Genomic DNA, 14,463 nt, shown 5'->3' with positions numbered 1-14,463 from the left:
TTTTAATATTTCCCCAATGCTGATACCCAAGATTACACCTGAGGAAAACCCAGTTTTATTGCACCTTTAGTGAACTCTGCTCCCCTTGTTCATGTTTTTCCCAGTTTGACCAGTTATTGGTTAATTTACAGCTCTTACTTCTTTCAAAACTCGGCCTTGATGGTAAATGGCAATGTCCTGTTTTAGTTTCCATTCAAACGCCACCCTGTTTTATTTTGAAACGTGTCACCGGACATTCAGCACGCGTTAATCCACTCCTCTTTACGCGGGTGCCTGGCACCCGGTGTAATGTGCACTCCTCTCCATTCCTCACCAACTCTAAGTCAGTCTGTCAGAGACCGTCTGAGCGCGCACACATACACAGAGCCCTTCATACAGTCTCTGGGGCACACGCGCGCACTGACGCGCACAGACACGTTGGCTCGCTCTGTCGGAACATAGAAGATAGGAGAGGAAAGGGAAGCGGAGAGCTCCCATTTATTTGCCCCCAACTTCCCTCTTTGCGTCTACTTGTGTCTTTCTGATTCTTCTTATCCACCAATGCAAGGATTTTATTACTCTTATTACTGCCACTGCTGTCCCGAACTAAGGGAAACAACTTTAAGGACCAGACGGGAGTATGTAAAATAATTCTTACTGCTGAACAAAACAAGAAGAAAAAGAAGGAAGAGATGGATAAACGGAGTAATTCTGGCGTTTGGCTGGCAGCTTTCTTCTACTTTGTACTTTGGGGACACACTGATGGACAATTCTTTCCAGGTAGTGAAGCAATTTATTCTTGTGTGTGTGTGTGTGTGTGTGTGTGTGTGTGTGTGTGTGTGTGTGTGTGTGTGTGTGTGTGTGTGTGTGTGTGTGTGTGTGTGTGTGTGTGTGTTTTAAATATTTTCAGATTCTTTGTGCATTGGTCGGCTTTGATTCAGTTTGAGTTGAATGTCACAGCGCTGAAGTTGCTCACATAGGGAGGACATGCAGGGTGATCTGAGCGCTTTGTGATTTCCAGGGCATTACAGATGCATATGTGGTACTGCTGGATAATGTGATAGTAAAGCAACTTTAAACTCAGCACGTTAGTCGCAGAATCTAAACCACTGTTCTGTATCCACACAGAAATCTTTGCATATGAGTAAGAATGTCCGAAAAAAGGAAACTGCAATAAATCCCTTGTTTAAGTAATTATTGAGATGTTTTTTTTTTTAATAATAGTGCCAGTTTGACTTATGATGGACACTCGTCTGAGTTTGCGTCAGCATATTCAGTTCAGCTTCACATGGCTCATCGGAGGTTTTGACAAAGTTTTGGAGCTTTAGGAGGTTTTGCTTTACGAAGCTTACTGTAAGGACGGGCTACATGTTGTTGACGGTAGAAATGTGTCTCATTTTCAGTTCAAATTATAGTCTACTTTGCTGAAATCACTTGGTTTTAGAAACGGGCAGAACAGTGCGCGCTTGACTCGGTCTGAGCGCAAAACAGTCAATTTACAGCGTCCCCACACTTCTTTACATAACCTAATGATCACAGATATTTTGACATGTACTCCGGCATGCATATAAACGCGCACCTGTACAGCGGTACCATATGAAAAAAAAGTGCAAGTGTTATTTAGAAACAAAGTGAAGAATAACTGAAGTTTCCTTTTTAATCTTTGGGCAATGGATTAATTCTAACAGCAGTTCAGATAGCCGAGTAAAACTCCGCTTCTCAAACGGCAAATATACCTGACAGTATATTACAGTAAACATACAGATACACAGTTTAATCTCTCGGAGTTTAAAGCTACGGAATCCTCTTGCTGTCCGCAACATCTCCCCTCCGCAGCCCACACTCAGCATCGCTCTGGCACTTGTTACGCACAGGCGAGGTATGGAGAGTTTTCGGAATCCTTTTGGTTTTAGGGATATAATCGAGTCAGTGGTGATTACGATTATCTTTTTTCAGAAGTGGAAGCTCCACAGTTAGATACAAAGACACGAGAGTCGAATTACAACAGCATCGTTATTACTCCCAAACATGGGATATATATCATTTCTTGATAAAACACATCCCGAATGAAAACCAAGAAGCCGTTTAGAAGAGATCAACATGCGATTCCGTAATGGAAACATTTAACGATTCTTCAAAAAAAATATAGTCAATATTTAAAATTATAATGCAAGCACTTTATGCCCTCTGCCTAGGGCTGTTTTGTATGCTCTTTGATCGTTGAATCTCACTTTTTAACGGTCATGATACAATATGAGACTTTCAAAAACGTCCGCTTGTGTCCTCTGCTCAAACTCAGGAAACTGAAGGTAGACGTGAGATGAAAAGAAAATCTGTTAAAGTCAGCGATGTTTCAGCGGACTGCAGCAGCAACCTGTCTACTCTGTGTTCTGCTCTCTCCAAGCATCTTCTGCTTGGTATTCATGACTTGTACGACTGCAAAAAGAGGCTACTTTGAAGGAAAGACTGGCTCTAAACACTGAGTCCTTCCTCGCTTTATCTTGCATTCTGTGTTGCAGAGGTGCAGAGCCGCGAGTAGCCTCTTTCCGTGCGTAATGGTGCAGCGGAGGTAACCTGTACTTTGTGCGTTACGATAAAGGAAGTACATAACTCGTCAAATGTGTGTGTTTATGTCTGAATTCAACTAAAAACTTAAAGCTTTGTGAGATATGAGTCTTCATTTCGACAGGCTAACATTAACAGACACGAGGAGAACAAAAGAAAACAGTTTTAAAGCCACATAAACAAAGGAAAGCCTATCCTTCATACAGATTTAAAGCAACTAATGAAACACAGGTGATCTCATCATCAGGCTTTGATAAATGGACAAAAGGCTCAAAATGTTGCAGAGGCTGAAAATATTTTTAGAATTTTGTTTGTTTGTTCGTTTTTTCTAAAGAACGATTTGGAGTCTTTATAATATAAGAATGCATCATCATTCTGAATTGTTTCACTCACATTTTTCACTTTATTTGCAATTTATTTTATTAGTGTGTGTGTTCCTGTATATGTAACAGAAGAGCGCAAAGGGACAGTTTTTTTGCTTGTTGTTTGATACGTGCCGTTGGGGGGCGATATTGATACATCCTTGCTATCTGTCGGACAGATTCCCCTAGCTCTCTCTCTCTCTCTCTCTCTCTCTCACACACACACACACACACACACACACACACACACACACACACACACACACACACACACACACACACACGTTGGACCAGACTTTTTAAAATGATTGTTTTTTCTTTTTATTCCTCTTACAAAAAAATGTGAAACATATTCAGCTATAATGATAATAGACTGAAATCCAATGATGAAGAAATCAATTTCACCCCACGGCTGTCAGTCACTCTTAATGACATGTTGTAGAGGTTGTAATAACCCTCTAATCCATCCTCATATGGAAGCTGCATTTGTATTTGTCTGTTTGCGGACTTAGTTTTTCTGTGTTTATTTATTTCATACTTGTATTTTTTTTAAACATTCAGCTGTTCTAGTTGGCGTTTTGAAATTGGTTTAAGCTGAAGTTTAAGCTGAAGTCAGTGTATGACTTATTGATAAAGCATTAATAACTTACCTGCTTTCTCCTTACCTTTGCTTTTGTGATTTGGGTGAACTGATCCTTTAAAAAGAGGTTCATTTGTTCTTGTGTTTTGCAACAACATTATGTTCAAGAAAGCAGAGGCATGTGTTACTCAAGGCCGTCCTTTCATTTGGTGTGTGTGTGTGTGTGTGTTGGGTGCAGCTGTGCTCCTGATACATGTCTTTGAGCTCCAGTGCCCACTAATTGTTGAATATCCGGTTGAATCTGGAGGTGATGGGCACTGAGGTGTGTGTGTTTTCATGGAAACCAATTTACAATTTATATTCCACTTAATTAGATTTCTTTGGCAGCAAGGACAAAAGGGGGGAAAGTGAGAAAAAGAATGAAAGGAGAAAGGGAGCGACCGTGTACTTACTTACTCTTTCTCCTTGACTTGTTTGCCTGTTGTGTTGACATGATAAAGGGATATAGAGAAGTCTTTGGCTCTGATCAAATAAACATCTCTCAATTCCCCAATTAAAGAGCCATTTGTAAGATTAGTGTAGAGACTGCTATGTGCGTTTTGTAAATGAATGACACATGGAGACCTCTCATATAAGTGAAGTGGAGTAAAAATGTGCAGAGGTGAGGGGGAAAAGAGATTTACATGAGCAGAGGAAGGACGTGTAGAATGAACAATGATGAACTTAGGAGTAAAGAACACGAGAAGGTGCGGTGAAATGAGAAGGTCAAAGAACAATTTGGGAAGAGAATGGAGGAGATGTGCGGAAAGGGTGAACTTAGGAGGGGGAGGGGTAAGAGAGAGAAACTCAGGGTTAAGCGAGCAAAACAAAGGGGTGGGAGTGAGGAAAGAAGAAAGGGGGAGAAAGAGAGATGCAAGGGAAAATATGAGGAGGAGTAAGAAGGAGAGTACTCATCTAGATGGGGTGACGAATGAGGCAGCAGATGATATGACCATCCCTTCTTGCAATCTCATCCTTTTGCCTTTGCCTTCAAGCTGCTCTCTATGAATCTTCTCCATCTCCCCTTCTATTTTGAAAGGAAGTGGAGAAAGAAGAAAATGATGGAAATGAAAGAAAAGACAGAAAGAGTAAGAAGTAGATTAACATTCTGGACATGTAAAACAAAAGGTAGAGAAACTGAAGTTATAGAGGGGAGAGAAGAGCAGATGCCAAGAACAGGACTGGAGAAGGAAGAGACTGTGAGAGCAGAAGAGAGGACAAGAACAAAAAAAGAGAGGAGCTGTCTAGCTGAGATGTAGAGAGGCAAAGGAGTAAGGACGAGTGGTCGGAGGAAATGACAAAGTATCACAAGACTTCCAGAAAAAAAAAAACTGCACTAAGTTGATTATGTCTCACTGTTATCGACTGTCTGAGTGGCTATAATTGTTTCCTTTGCTGTGTGTGTGTATGTGTCTTAAAGAACGACAGAGAGAGAGAGAGAGAGAGAGAGAGAGAGAGAGAGAGAGGGATTTATGACAGGATATCTGTCACCTCATGCCCCACTCTGTTTAGTATGCTGTCCATCCTCTGTGTGCGTGTGTGTCTCTGCCTAATCCACACCACTTATTCTATTGGCCCGACTAACTGACAGCCTAATAGCAGGGCATGTTGAGTGCTGGAGCATCGTGCATGTGTGTGTGTGTGTGTCGGAAATAGAAAGAGACGGACAGTTTGGTGTTGAATGAATGGTAGTGCATAGTGGAGCTGAAAGAGACCAAAGGTATAAAGAGTGAGAGCAGCCAGTCTCTCCATTCACTAATGTGCACTTAGAAAAAAGAAGGTGTTAATGCAAATGTGCATGTGGTGCAGTATTAGCGCGCAGTTACATCAGAAATTAATTTGTATACCCTTGGTGCTGAATGCCTGCTGATGCAGGGACCACTCACCACCCTTAGATGGCTTACCACCAATGCTGGCAATAGCCTGAATTGCCAGGCACCAATTAGCTGGAAGACCTATTCTAAGTGCTAACATAAGCTTTGGTTAATGCAAATACATTTTGTGAAATTTCAGCTGATTATAATCTCAGCTGCAGACAAGTTCAGAGGTGGAAAGACAAAATCATTTCCACAGTTCTCATTAACGTCGTGTAAAAGTCTCGTACATCTTCCATTTTTTAAAGTCTAGCGAGGAGTACATACAGAGTGATTGGGAAAAAAATAGTGGGAAAGTCATTTTTTCACCACAGATGTGGTCTGTCTTTTATGATTCTCCAATAAATTTCATTATTAGGATGTCTTTCAAGTTCACCATTTGTCTGAAAGCCCTTTCAACATTTGAGGCAATAATCACAAAGCACCTTCAGCACCATTATACCCCTAGTCACAAAAATGCAGATTATATTCCCTTCCTCTGCATGTTTTTACTGAAATGTAATTTTTCTGTAAGCTCATGGCCAATTATCAAAATTATTGCCTGAAAACATTAACAAAGTTACTCCCTTGTGGGAGGCAAACAACCATGAGTTCTCTGTTCTGGAAGATGGTAGCCAGGCTGACAGTTATCTGCGATGGGGATATTTGACAGTTCAAAGCTGAATGAGACACTATGAGCACTCAACGATGACATAGCTGTCAAATGCAACTCTAATGTAAGGACAAGAAAAATGTGTGTTTAATGGGCCTGAGGGCGAATTGCCTGGTGTGTCCACGGAGCCATCAGTGCACATAAAACTCATTCGTAACAAATGTACAGATTTAGCCATCAGAGATGCGGCCAGTTTTCCATTAGAACTACAGATAGCTTTATTAAATGGGCTGAAGATATTTGGTGTAGTGAAACCAAGATGTCTTATAATATGCACAAACTGAGCATGAAACGGAGAAAAAAATTTTTCCCCACCTGCAGAGGATTTAGAGCATGACTCAGAGGGAGAAACATCTCTCACTTACTCTCAGAGAAAAGTAGAAAGCATGTATAAACATTTTAAAACAAAGAATTCCCTTTATAGTTGAGCATAAACATAAACAGTTAATGCCTTCCCTCATTAAAGTAAACTAAGAACATATGGTGTATATTTCAGTGTATTTTTGTGCACTACTTTTTGAGTACAAAAGTGAGATAGCAATACAAGCTGAAAAGTTAATATCATCCCAGGACATTGTGTTATTGTAAAGTACCGCATTGTTAAATCTGTAGTTTGAACATATGCCATTCAATTCAATTCAATTCAATTCAATTCAATTCAATTCAATTTAAATAGCGCCAAAACAACATCAACAAGAACAACAACAGTTGGCAAGATAACCCCAACAATCAAATGACCCCTTTTGAGCAAGTACTTGGTGACAGTGGGAAGGAAAAACTCCCTTTCAACAGGAAGAAGCCTTTGGCAAAACCAGGCTACACTTTTATCACAGCCAAAAGAATTCAGATTGATGATATTGTTGTATCTATAGAAAAAAAAATATAATAAGGGACAGCAGTGTAATTTGTAAATGTAAAACAGGTTATAGCTATGTAATGATCGTATTCTTGCAGCTCTAACTTAACACTTTTGCTGACTGACCAGTTGACCAGGCAACTTGTGCAAATTTATTTGTAGAAAAATAGTTTGAAGTTGCTTGCCTTGCTGTACATCTTTGTGTGCCACCCACAGGCCCTGTAGAATGTGGAAAGAGTATACAGTTTTTAGGCAAAAGAGTCATAATACATGGTATTTCTGCAGTATGTCAGCTCATTATTACTTGCTACAATAGTTCTGGTAAAGTTAAATGTGCTGTTAAGATTTCAAATCCAGAACTTAAAAGTTGGATAGCAAAAAGGTATTCTTATTAATATGGTGCCAACATTTTAAACCCACATTATAAACAATAAACAAATTTGGATACAGTGAAAAAAAAGAAGTTTACATTCATTTTATCTGTTTGGGACAAGTGTAGGTTGAGGTATGCAGTCATGTTGACTAAGTATATCATAAATCATGATTAAGAAATCTCACAACGATACTCTCATAATTATAATTACTTTTTGGGTACATGCCAGTTACACTGGAATGATTTTCTTTCCCTACCTGAGTACAGTAGAAAATATCATGACTGTGAGCTTTGAAAAGAGAAGAAAAGAGCATTCATTTCTGTGTTCATTAGTCACCTCAAAGCAGCAGAAGATACCACTAACACTTACCATACAGCCGTCTTTCAAGCAGTAATAGCCTAAATAAAATATATGCCTGGTGGACATTGAACTTTCATTATAACAAATTAAACCATTAATTACAGTTAATTCATGCATTACATAAATTATACAAGGTTACGTTTATAGCAGCCTATAAATTATACAGCCATCATAAGTGATACAACAGTGCATTCAGAAACCTTAACCTTAGAAGGGCATAATGGCATTCCTGATAGAATTCAGCAGCTGGATGGTAGCAGACATAAATGAGCTGGAAAATGTTTTTGTTTTTATCCTTTAGAGGCTGTTAACTTCGGCTTCAGGGCAGGATGGTGCAGATGTTCATCTTCCATGTCTTATTGCACTTTGACTTCACTTTCAGAAGGGAATGCATCAGTAAACATAGCTTTGTGGCACTTTTAAGCTTTCGGGAGTTAGGCGAAAAGAAAATGCAACTCTTAATAAAATTTTGAGTATGAGTGGTTCCTTAAATTTTCAGAAAGCTGGCCCCCTGCCAAAATCGCCTCCACTGTTCATTTGTGAAAGCAGTTTATGGCATGTTAATTAGTTTTAATAATTAAGCATTTTTTAGACACTGTGACACACATGTCATGAAAAAAAAACTTTGGTTTTGTCACCTTTTTGATGGGTCAGATTTAATTGACTGGTAATTTAAAGAATTATGCTTTAGAACACATGTTTCTTGCTGTAAAAGGTTACTTTTTCATCCAAACAATCATCTTTTCCTAATTTGAGGAGTTAGGAAAAGATGTTGGTTAGGCCTGCACCTGACCAACAGGTTTTGGTTGAAATTAATCCATGAATGAAGACAAAACTGAAGTGTTCTCTGACATGAGAACTGGACCTCAGTCTTCTGGTTGAAAGTCAGTAGCTTGCTGAAATATCTTTGACAGGGCTAATAATATAATAACCTCTTACTTTGAAATTATTGGTATGCACAGCACACAAAGTTTAATGAGCAACTACTAAATACACAGTTTTTATTTCTACTGAAACATCGTCTGTTGTACCAGAGCAGGAAATACCTCACAAAATAAGAAAAATTATGTATAAAATAGATTATTCAAACCTTGGATGAACATATCTCTATTTCAACAGTTTCATATAATTGCTGTCTTTATTGATAAAGATATAACAAATTAATCTGTATTTAAATATTCATTAGGTTTCAAAAGTTCTTGTATAGTAAGAATGTGATGTGAAAAATTTCAAAATAAAAGTTCTTTCCTGATTTTGCTCTCTTGGAGTTAAGATTGGTTTAATCTGACAAACCACAACTGTTTACAAGGAATAATTTTGGTCTTATTTAAAGCAACTGCCCAACTAAAATAAGAGCAATACTGAGCATTCAATTAAACTGGTTCTCTGAGGACTTCATAACTCTAGAACAGGGGTCTCGAACGCCAGTCCTTCAGGGGCAGTGTCCTGAAACTTTTCCATGTGTCCCTGTTGCAACACACCTGAATAAAATTAGTCTGTCATTAACAAGAGTATAGAACTTGACTGCATGCTGAAGTGGCAACCCCTAACCCTACTCAAGTAAATGTAAGTGTTTGGAAAAATGTACTTCTAACAGTACTTTTATTGCACCATGTTTATTCACTCATGAGCTGCTGTAACATGAATCAAATGGCTGATTTGCCACCTCAGCATGCAGTCAAGTTCTATACTCTTGCTAATGACCTATTCATTTTATGCAGGTGTGCTGCAACAGGGACACATGGAAAAGTTTGAGGTAACCAGCCCTCCAGGACTGGAGTTTGAGACCCCTGCTCTAGAATGACTTCCTTCTTTGCTTCCAATAGATAAAAGTTGTCCTTAACTACAACCAACCCAGGATTTTGTCTCTTTAATGTGAGGACACTGCTTTTGAGGTTTTGCCAAAATAACTGATGCTTGTGCGATATTCTCACCAATTTTTCTTAATTGGCGTGATGTTTCCTCCAGATTAGTTAAGCTTTTATGAAAAGGCTAGAGTGGCCATTTTCCTGCCATGGTACTCCAACTGGAGTAACTGCTGAAGATGAGGGCACATGTCTAAAATGGCAAAACAAACTTGGAGACAAATCAAGTCGTGATTGAGCTGATTAGAATGTTGGAGGTGTAAAACATACACGGTGCAGCGCATTAAAAACTTCCTTCCCTCTAATTAAAATAACTGCTGATTAATGCAAGAGGTCTTAACGATGCTTAACAAGGTTTTGCGGTAATTAATCCATACTTAATAGAAGATGTTAGGCGAGAGAGACTGCTTCGTCGGCTGAATCAACAAGCTTGGGGGTGTGGATGGCAAAAGGGAAATAAAGGAGGAAATGAGTCAAATAAGTGTGGGTAGCAGTTATAAAGACAGTTATTCAATTTAGCTGAAGGAGAGAGAAGAGAAAGAAAAGATATTAGATGACATCTGAGCATCTCACTGTATTCTCAGAGTGACTAAATTTAATTTATGTCAGACTGTGTGGGAGGTTTTACTCAGAAGATAGATACACAGATGTAGTCAGAGGCACTCTCAACTAGTCTATAAAACATTTCGTATAAAAATCTAAATAACCAAATCAAACTTTAAAGTTCAGGATAAAAGAGCCTTTGTAGAATAATTCCTGTTTATTACAACTCGGGTCTTGGTCTCTATTAGTAGTTATGGCCAGCTTTTCTATCATCATCCTTAACTGTATAAAAAAAAAGAAGCAGGGCAGGAAACACAAGCGGTAGAAATAGAAAAAAACATATTAGGAAGAATAGATAACGGCATTCAATAAAAGTATTACCCGTATAGTGTATTCATGGTTTGAGTCACCTGATTCCTAGCCAATGACTGCGACAGGCTGTGGAGCTCTTTCAACTTTTGCTCTTGAGTCAGTGTCTTTATAGGAATGCATATAAATAACTGAATTCCACTTCTACCACTTTTTTATGCCATGCAAAAATGTTATTAGTTATTAGGTATAAAGTCAAGGTTAAAGCAATGTTCAAAATGTGGAATCATGATATGCCCTTACATGCTATTTATTCACGCTTTCATGATCTGTCTCTAACCTTGTTGTTGAATACTTTATTGAACACCAAAAAGAACTCTGGCAAATCAGCTTTAGCTGCAGTTTTGTGTTTGGTTTAGGGGTGAATGGCATGTCACTTAAACTAAAATGGTGAGCATGGCAAAACACATTTGCTAAAAATTTGCAGCTAATATTCTCTCTTTCATAACACTGATGTGGAGACTTCTGCTCAAAGGACCACTGTGCTTAAACACAGGCTCACAGGGGACACTACTAGATTCAGAAAACACCTTACTGTGCTTTAATAACAGCTTAGTAACAGGACAATGTGATTGTCCAACCTAGTCTATGGGTAACTTGTTATAGAGTCACAATGCTTAATCAATTGACACATATTTCTGGAAAATAATGCTACATTATTATATGTTCTTCAACATGAATTCCTAACATTATTTTATGCTCCTGAACACAACTCTTTATCAGTGCGCTCTCATTTGTATTGATTTGTGCCCATGTACACAAAATGAATGTTTTCCACTTTTGAGAGTGGTCGGAGGTGAAGCAAATCATTTACAAGTTCATACATATGAACGATTTTCCCATCTTATTGTTTCAGGTTAAGCAATAAAAAATGATTTGGTTAAGGTTATGTATTAAAAAAACTACAGGGTCAGGAAAAGACCTTTATGGTAAATGGCCTGTATTTGTATAACACTTTACTCAGTCCCTAAGGACCCCAAAGCGCTTTACATTACATTCAGTCATTCACCCATTCACATTCACAAAATACTGCTCTGTCTTTTAAAGCTTAGTTTTCTTGGTTCTCATGGTGACATCTCGCTGCTTTCTCAAGAAAATATAGATGCTTCTGACATGACAGACACACAAATTCATGAGTCATTGTCATGAAAAATGTGAAAACTGGTGTCCTTGAGCAAGAAAGACTGCTTTTTTGTGATTATTTAAAATGTTGTTATGTGACTGGACTGGACTGTACATAGACTGAGGAAAGGCAGAAATAAAAAGAGATATTTCAGAAGAAGTGGTCAGAGATGATAAAAAACGAGATTCAAAGAAACTGAGACTGCAATTCAAAAGTCGAAAAGTATCTTTCTCATGGGGAGAAACTGCATAGAACTAACGGTAGAAAGACAGAAGAAAACTAATTATAAGGGAATATAAAGTTGGCAAAGAAGGAATAAATGAAGATTGACAAAGGTTTGGATAGAGAGGAATGGAGAGAGCGCTAGAGACAGATAAGAGCAAACATCATAATATTTGCCTGGCAGTTTGATTTCCCCTCTCATTATTTACACACGGAAACACACACACACACACACACACACACACACACACACACACACACACACACAGACGAAGTACACAGGCTGCCCAATATACACACATGTTGTTTTTTTGACAGAACAGTCTGTAGGTGCCAACCATCTTCTAGTTGTTTACAGACTTTCATCTGTACACACTCTTTCACACAAACAGATACACATGTATAGTACACACAAATGCACACACTTGGCTAAAATACTGCCAAGTATACACAACTGTAATCCAGCATCTGCTCTCCTTTATTTATCACTTACTTTTAATCTTTCTCTTCATACTGCATTCTTTATGTGTGATTTTCTTTCTTTCTTTTTTAAACAATTCAGCCTCTTTCTTATTTTTCTCACTCCATATAAGCATCCTCCCATTCATTCATTCATTTTAGCCTCACTTCCACTGATTCGGCAGTCCATCTGCCTGTCAGTCTATCTACTTATGATTTCATCATTTCAGCAATCATCCATCTAACTGTCAGTCAAACCAAACCAAAGCGGTGCACGTGAAGCGAAAGGCAAAACACAGCGGTGTAAGTGTTCATGAGTTCAGTGTGAGCGTACGCGTCCAAAGGTGAGTGTGCGCTCAGATGAAATGCTGATTAATAGATAATTGCTTCTGTCATGGGTAGCTACAGAAAATGCTGCTTGGATAAGTGATACAGACGCACAGAGAGGAAGACAGACAGGAGAATGGACAGATAGACAGAAAACCATTTCCTCAGCCAAGAAGCATGGCAGCCACTGCTTTACCTGTCACTCACAGATAGAGGTTAGAGAAGTAGGGGCGATGGAAAGAAAGAGTAAAATACATAAGTGGGGGAGATCGAGAGGGTAAACGTGAAACCAATGAGGAGGAAGTGGAGGAAGCTGTGAGAGAAAGAGATTTGAGATGAGAGAAAACCATTGAGGATAAAAAGCAGAAATGACAAATGGGAGAATGAGCGGGAGAAAAGAAGGAGAAATAAAGATTGTAGATTGCTGAGGAGGAGGTGCAGGAGGAGGGAAAAGGAAGAGATTAAAAAGTTTAACATGGACAGTGAGAAAACGCCTCATTGATAAACACTTTAATACATAAACGTGCTAGTGTTTTTACATGCCACCCTCATGCTTGAATAAGCTGAATAAGTGAACACCTCGCACTCAGACTGTTGGCTTACTTGTGGTAAAATGTTAAGAAGAGCCTTCAGCTTGCAGGCCCCTCTGCTGTGGAACCAGCTCCCAGTTTGGTTTCAGGAGACAGACACCTTCTCTACTTTTAAGATTAGGCTTAAATCTTTCCTTTTTGATAAAGCATATAGTTAAGGCTGGATCAGGTGACCCTACAATAGCCCTGGGCTGCAGGTAGTTTGATTTAATCATTAGTTATTAATCTCTGGCTCTCTTCCAGTGTGTTTTTTATCCTTTCTTGCTCCCCTCACCCACAACACAGCACAGCAGATGGCTGACCATTCCTGAGGTCTGGTTCTGCCAGAGGTTCTTTCCTGTTAAAAGGGAGCTTTTCTTTCCCACTGTTGCCAAAGAATTGCTCAAAGATCATTGTAGGGTATCTGCTTAACAATATAAAGCACTTTGAGGCAACTGCTGCTGTGATTTGGCACTATATACTGTGAATGAAACTGAATTGTTGCTTGTTGCGTAAATTGCAGTGACCTTTTCCATCAGGATAGAGTCTAAATCTAACCTTAGTGCATTTTTATACCATGTCAGCCTGTCTCTAAGCTGCCACTGCTGAACGCTGCCACATTTAAGTGCATATGTTTTCTGCTTTTTGTAAAGTCACGTAAGTATGAGCATTGTGGTCATTACTCAAAAAGTAATTTATTACAAACTGTTACTTTAAAAAAATGTATTCCATGAAGAAAATAATTTGCTACTCTTTAGATCACATTTCTATTAGGCTACATTTCTACACTGGAAATGTAGCCTAATGCCAATGTAACTGACAGCAAAGCTGGTTTTCCCAAAGAAAGCTTAATATAGAAATATACCGAGGTGCATCAATTAATGTTTGAAATCACTGATGATTAAGATGTCAAGTTAATCGGTCAATCATAATCTTGTTGTTTATTTAACTCTGAGGAGACAATTCAGGAAGTTGTAAGTTCTCTATAGGGTCATCTGTGCACCTTTAAATAGAACTGGAAAGAATTTTCTTCCAGGATGTTGTTCTTCCCATCTTCTCTTATCTAGAACACCCACAAATCCCAGTGGTCATATTTTGTATGAACGGAGCCATTATACAAGTTCAGTTCAGTTCAGTTCAGTTCATTTTTATTTCAAACATTTCAAACATGTGCCTTCACAATCATTACAAAATATCATTCCATTATTTGTTTGAAAAGGAGTAGGCTGAAGTATTTACTTATTTGTCCCTACCCCCTCAACAATTATGAAATAGAAGACTTTGTTTGAAACATAAATAACCTGTTTTTCTAACAGATGAAAATTTGATTGCTTGTGAAAAGCTA

At 38.6% G+C, this 14,463-nt stretch overlaps 1 protein-coding gene across 3 annotated transcripts in view; it reads left to right on the top strand.

Moving 5' to 3' along the window:
* Positions 1 to 352: 352 nt before the first annotated feature.
* ptprt (protein tyrosine phosphatase receptor type T) overlaps positions 353 to 14,463 on the top strand; it is a 332,562-nt gene continuing 318,451 nt past the window's right edge. For all 3 annotated transcript variants that reach the window (XM_085457270.1, XM_085457269.1, XM_085457267.1), the window contains exon 1: positions 353 to 759. In XM_085457270.1, coding sequence (XP_085313396.1) covers positions 672 to 759 — 88 coding nt within the window. In that variant the 5' untranslated portion in view covers positions 353 to 671. The remainder of the gene's footprint in view (positions 760 to 14,463) is intronic.

This window comes from Copadichromis virginalis, linkage group LG5, assembly GCF_057382275.1.
Source record: "Copadichromis virginalis isolate Kocher_CV1m ecotype Utaka linkage group LG5, C_Virginalis_male_GT1.1, whole genome shotgun sequence".
NCBI classification, from domain to species: domain Eukaryota; kingdom Metazoa; phylum Chordata; class Actinopteri; order Cichliformes; family Cichlidae; genus Copadichromis; species Copadichromis virginalis.
This window is presented reverse-complemented; position numbering and strand designations above follow the sequence as displayed.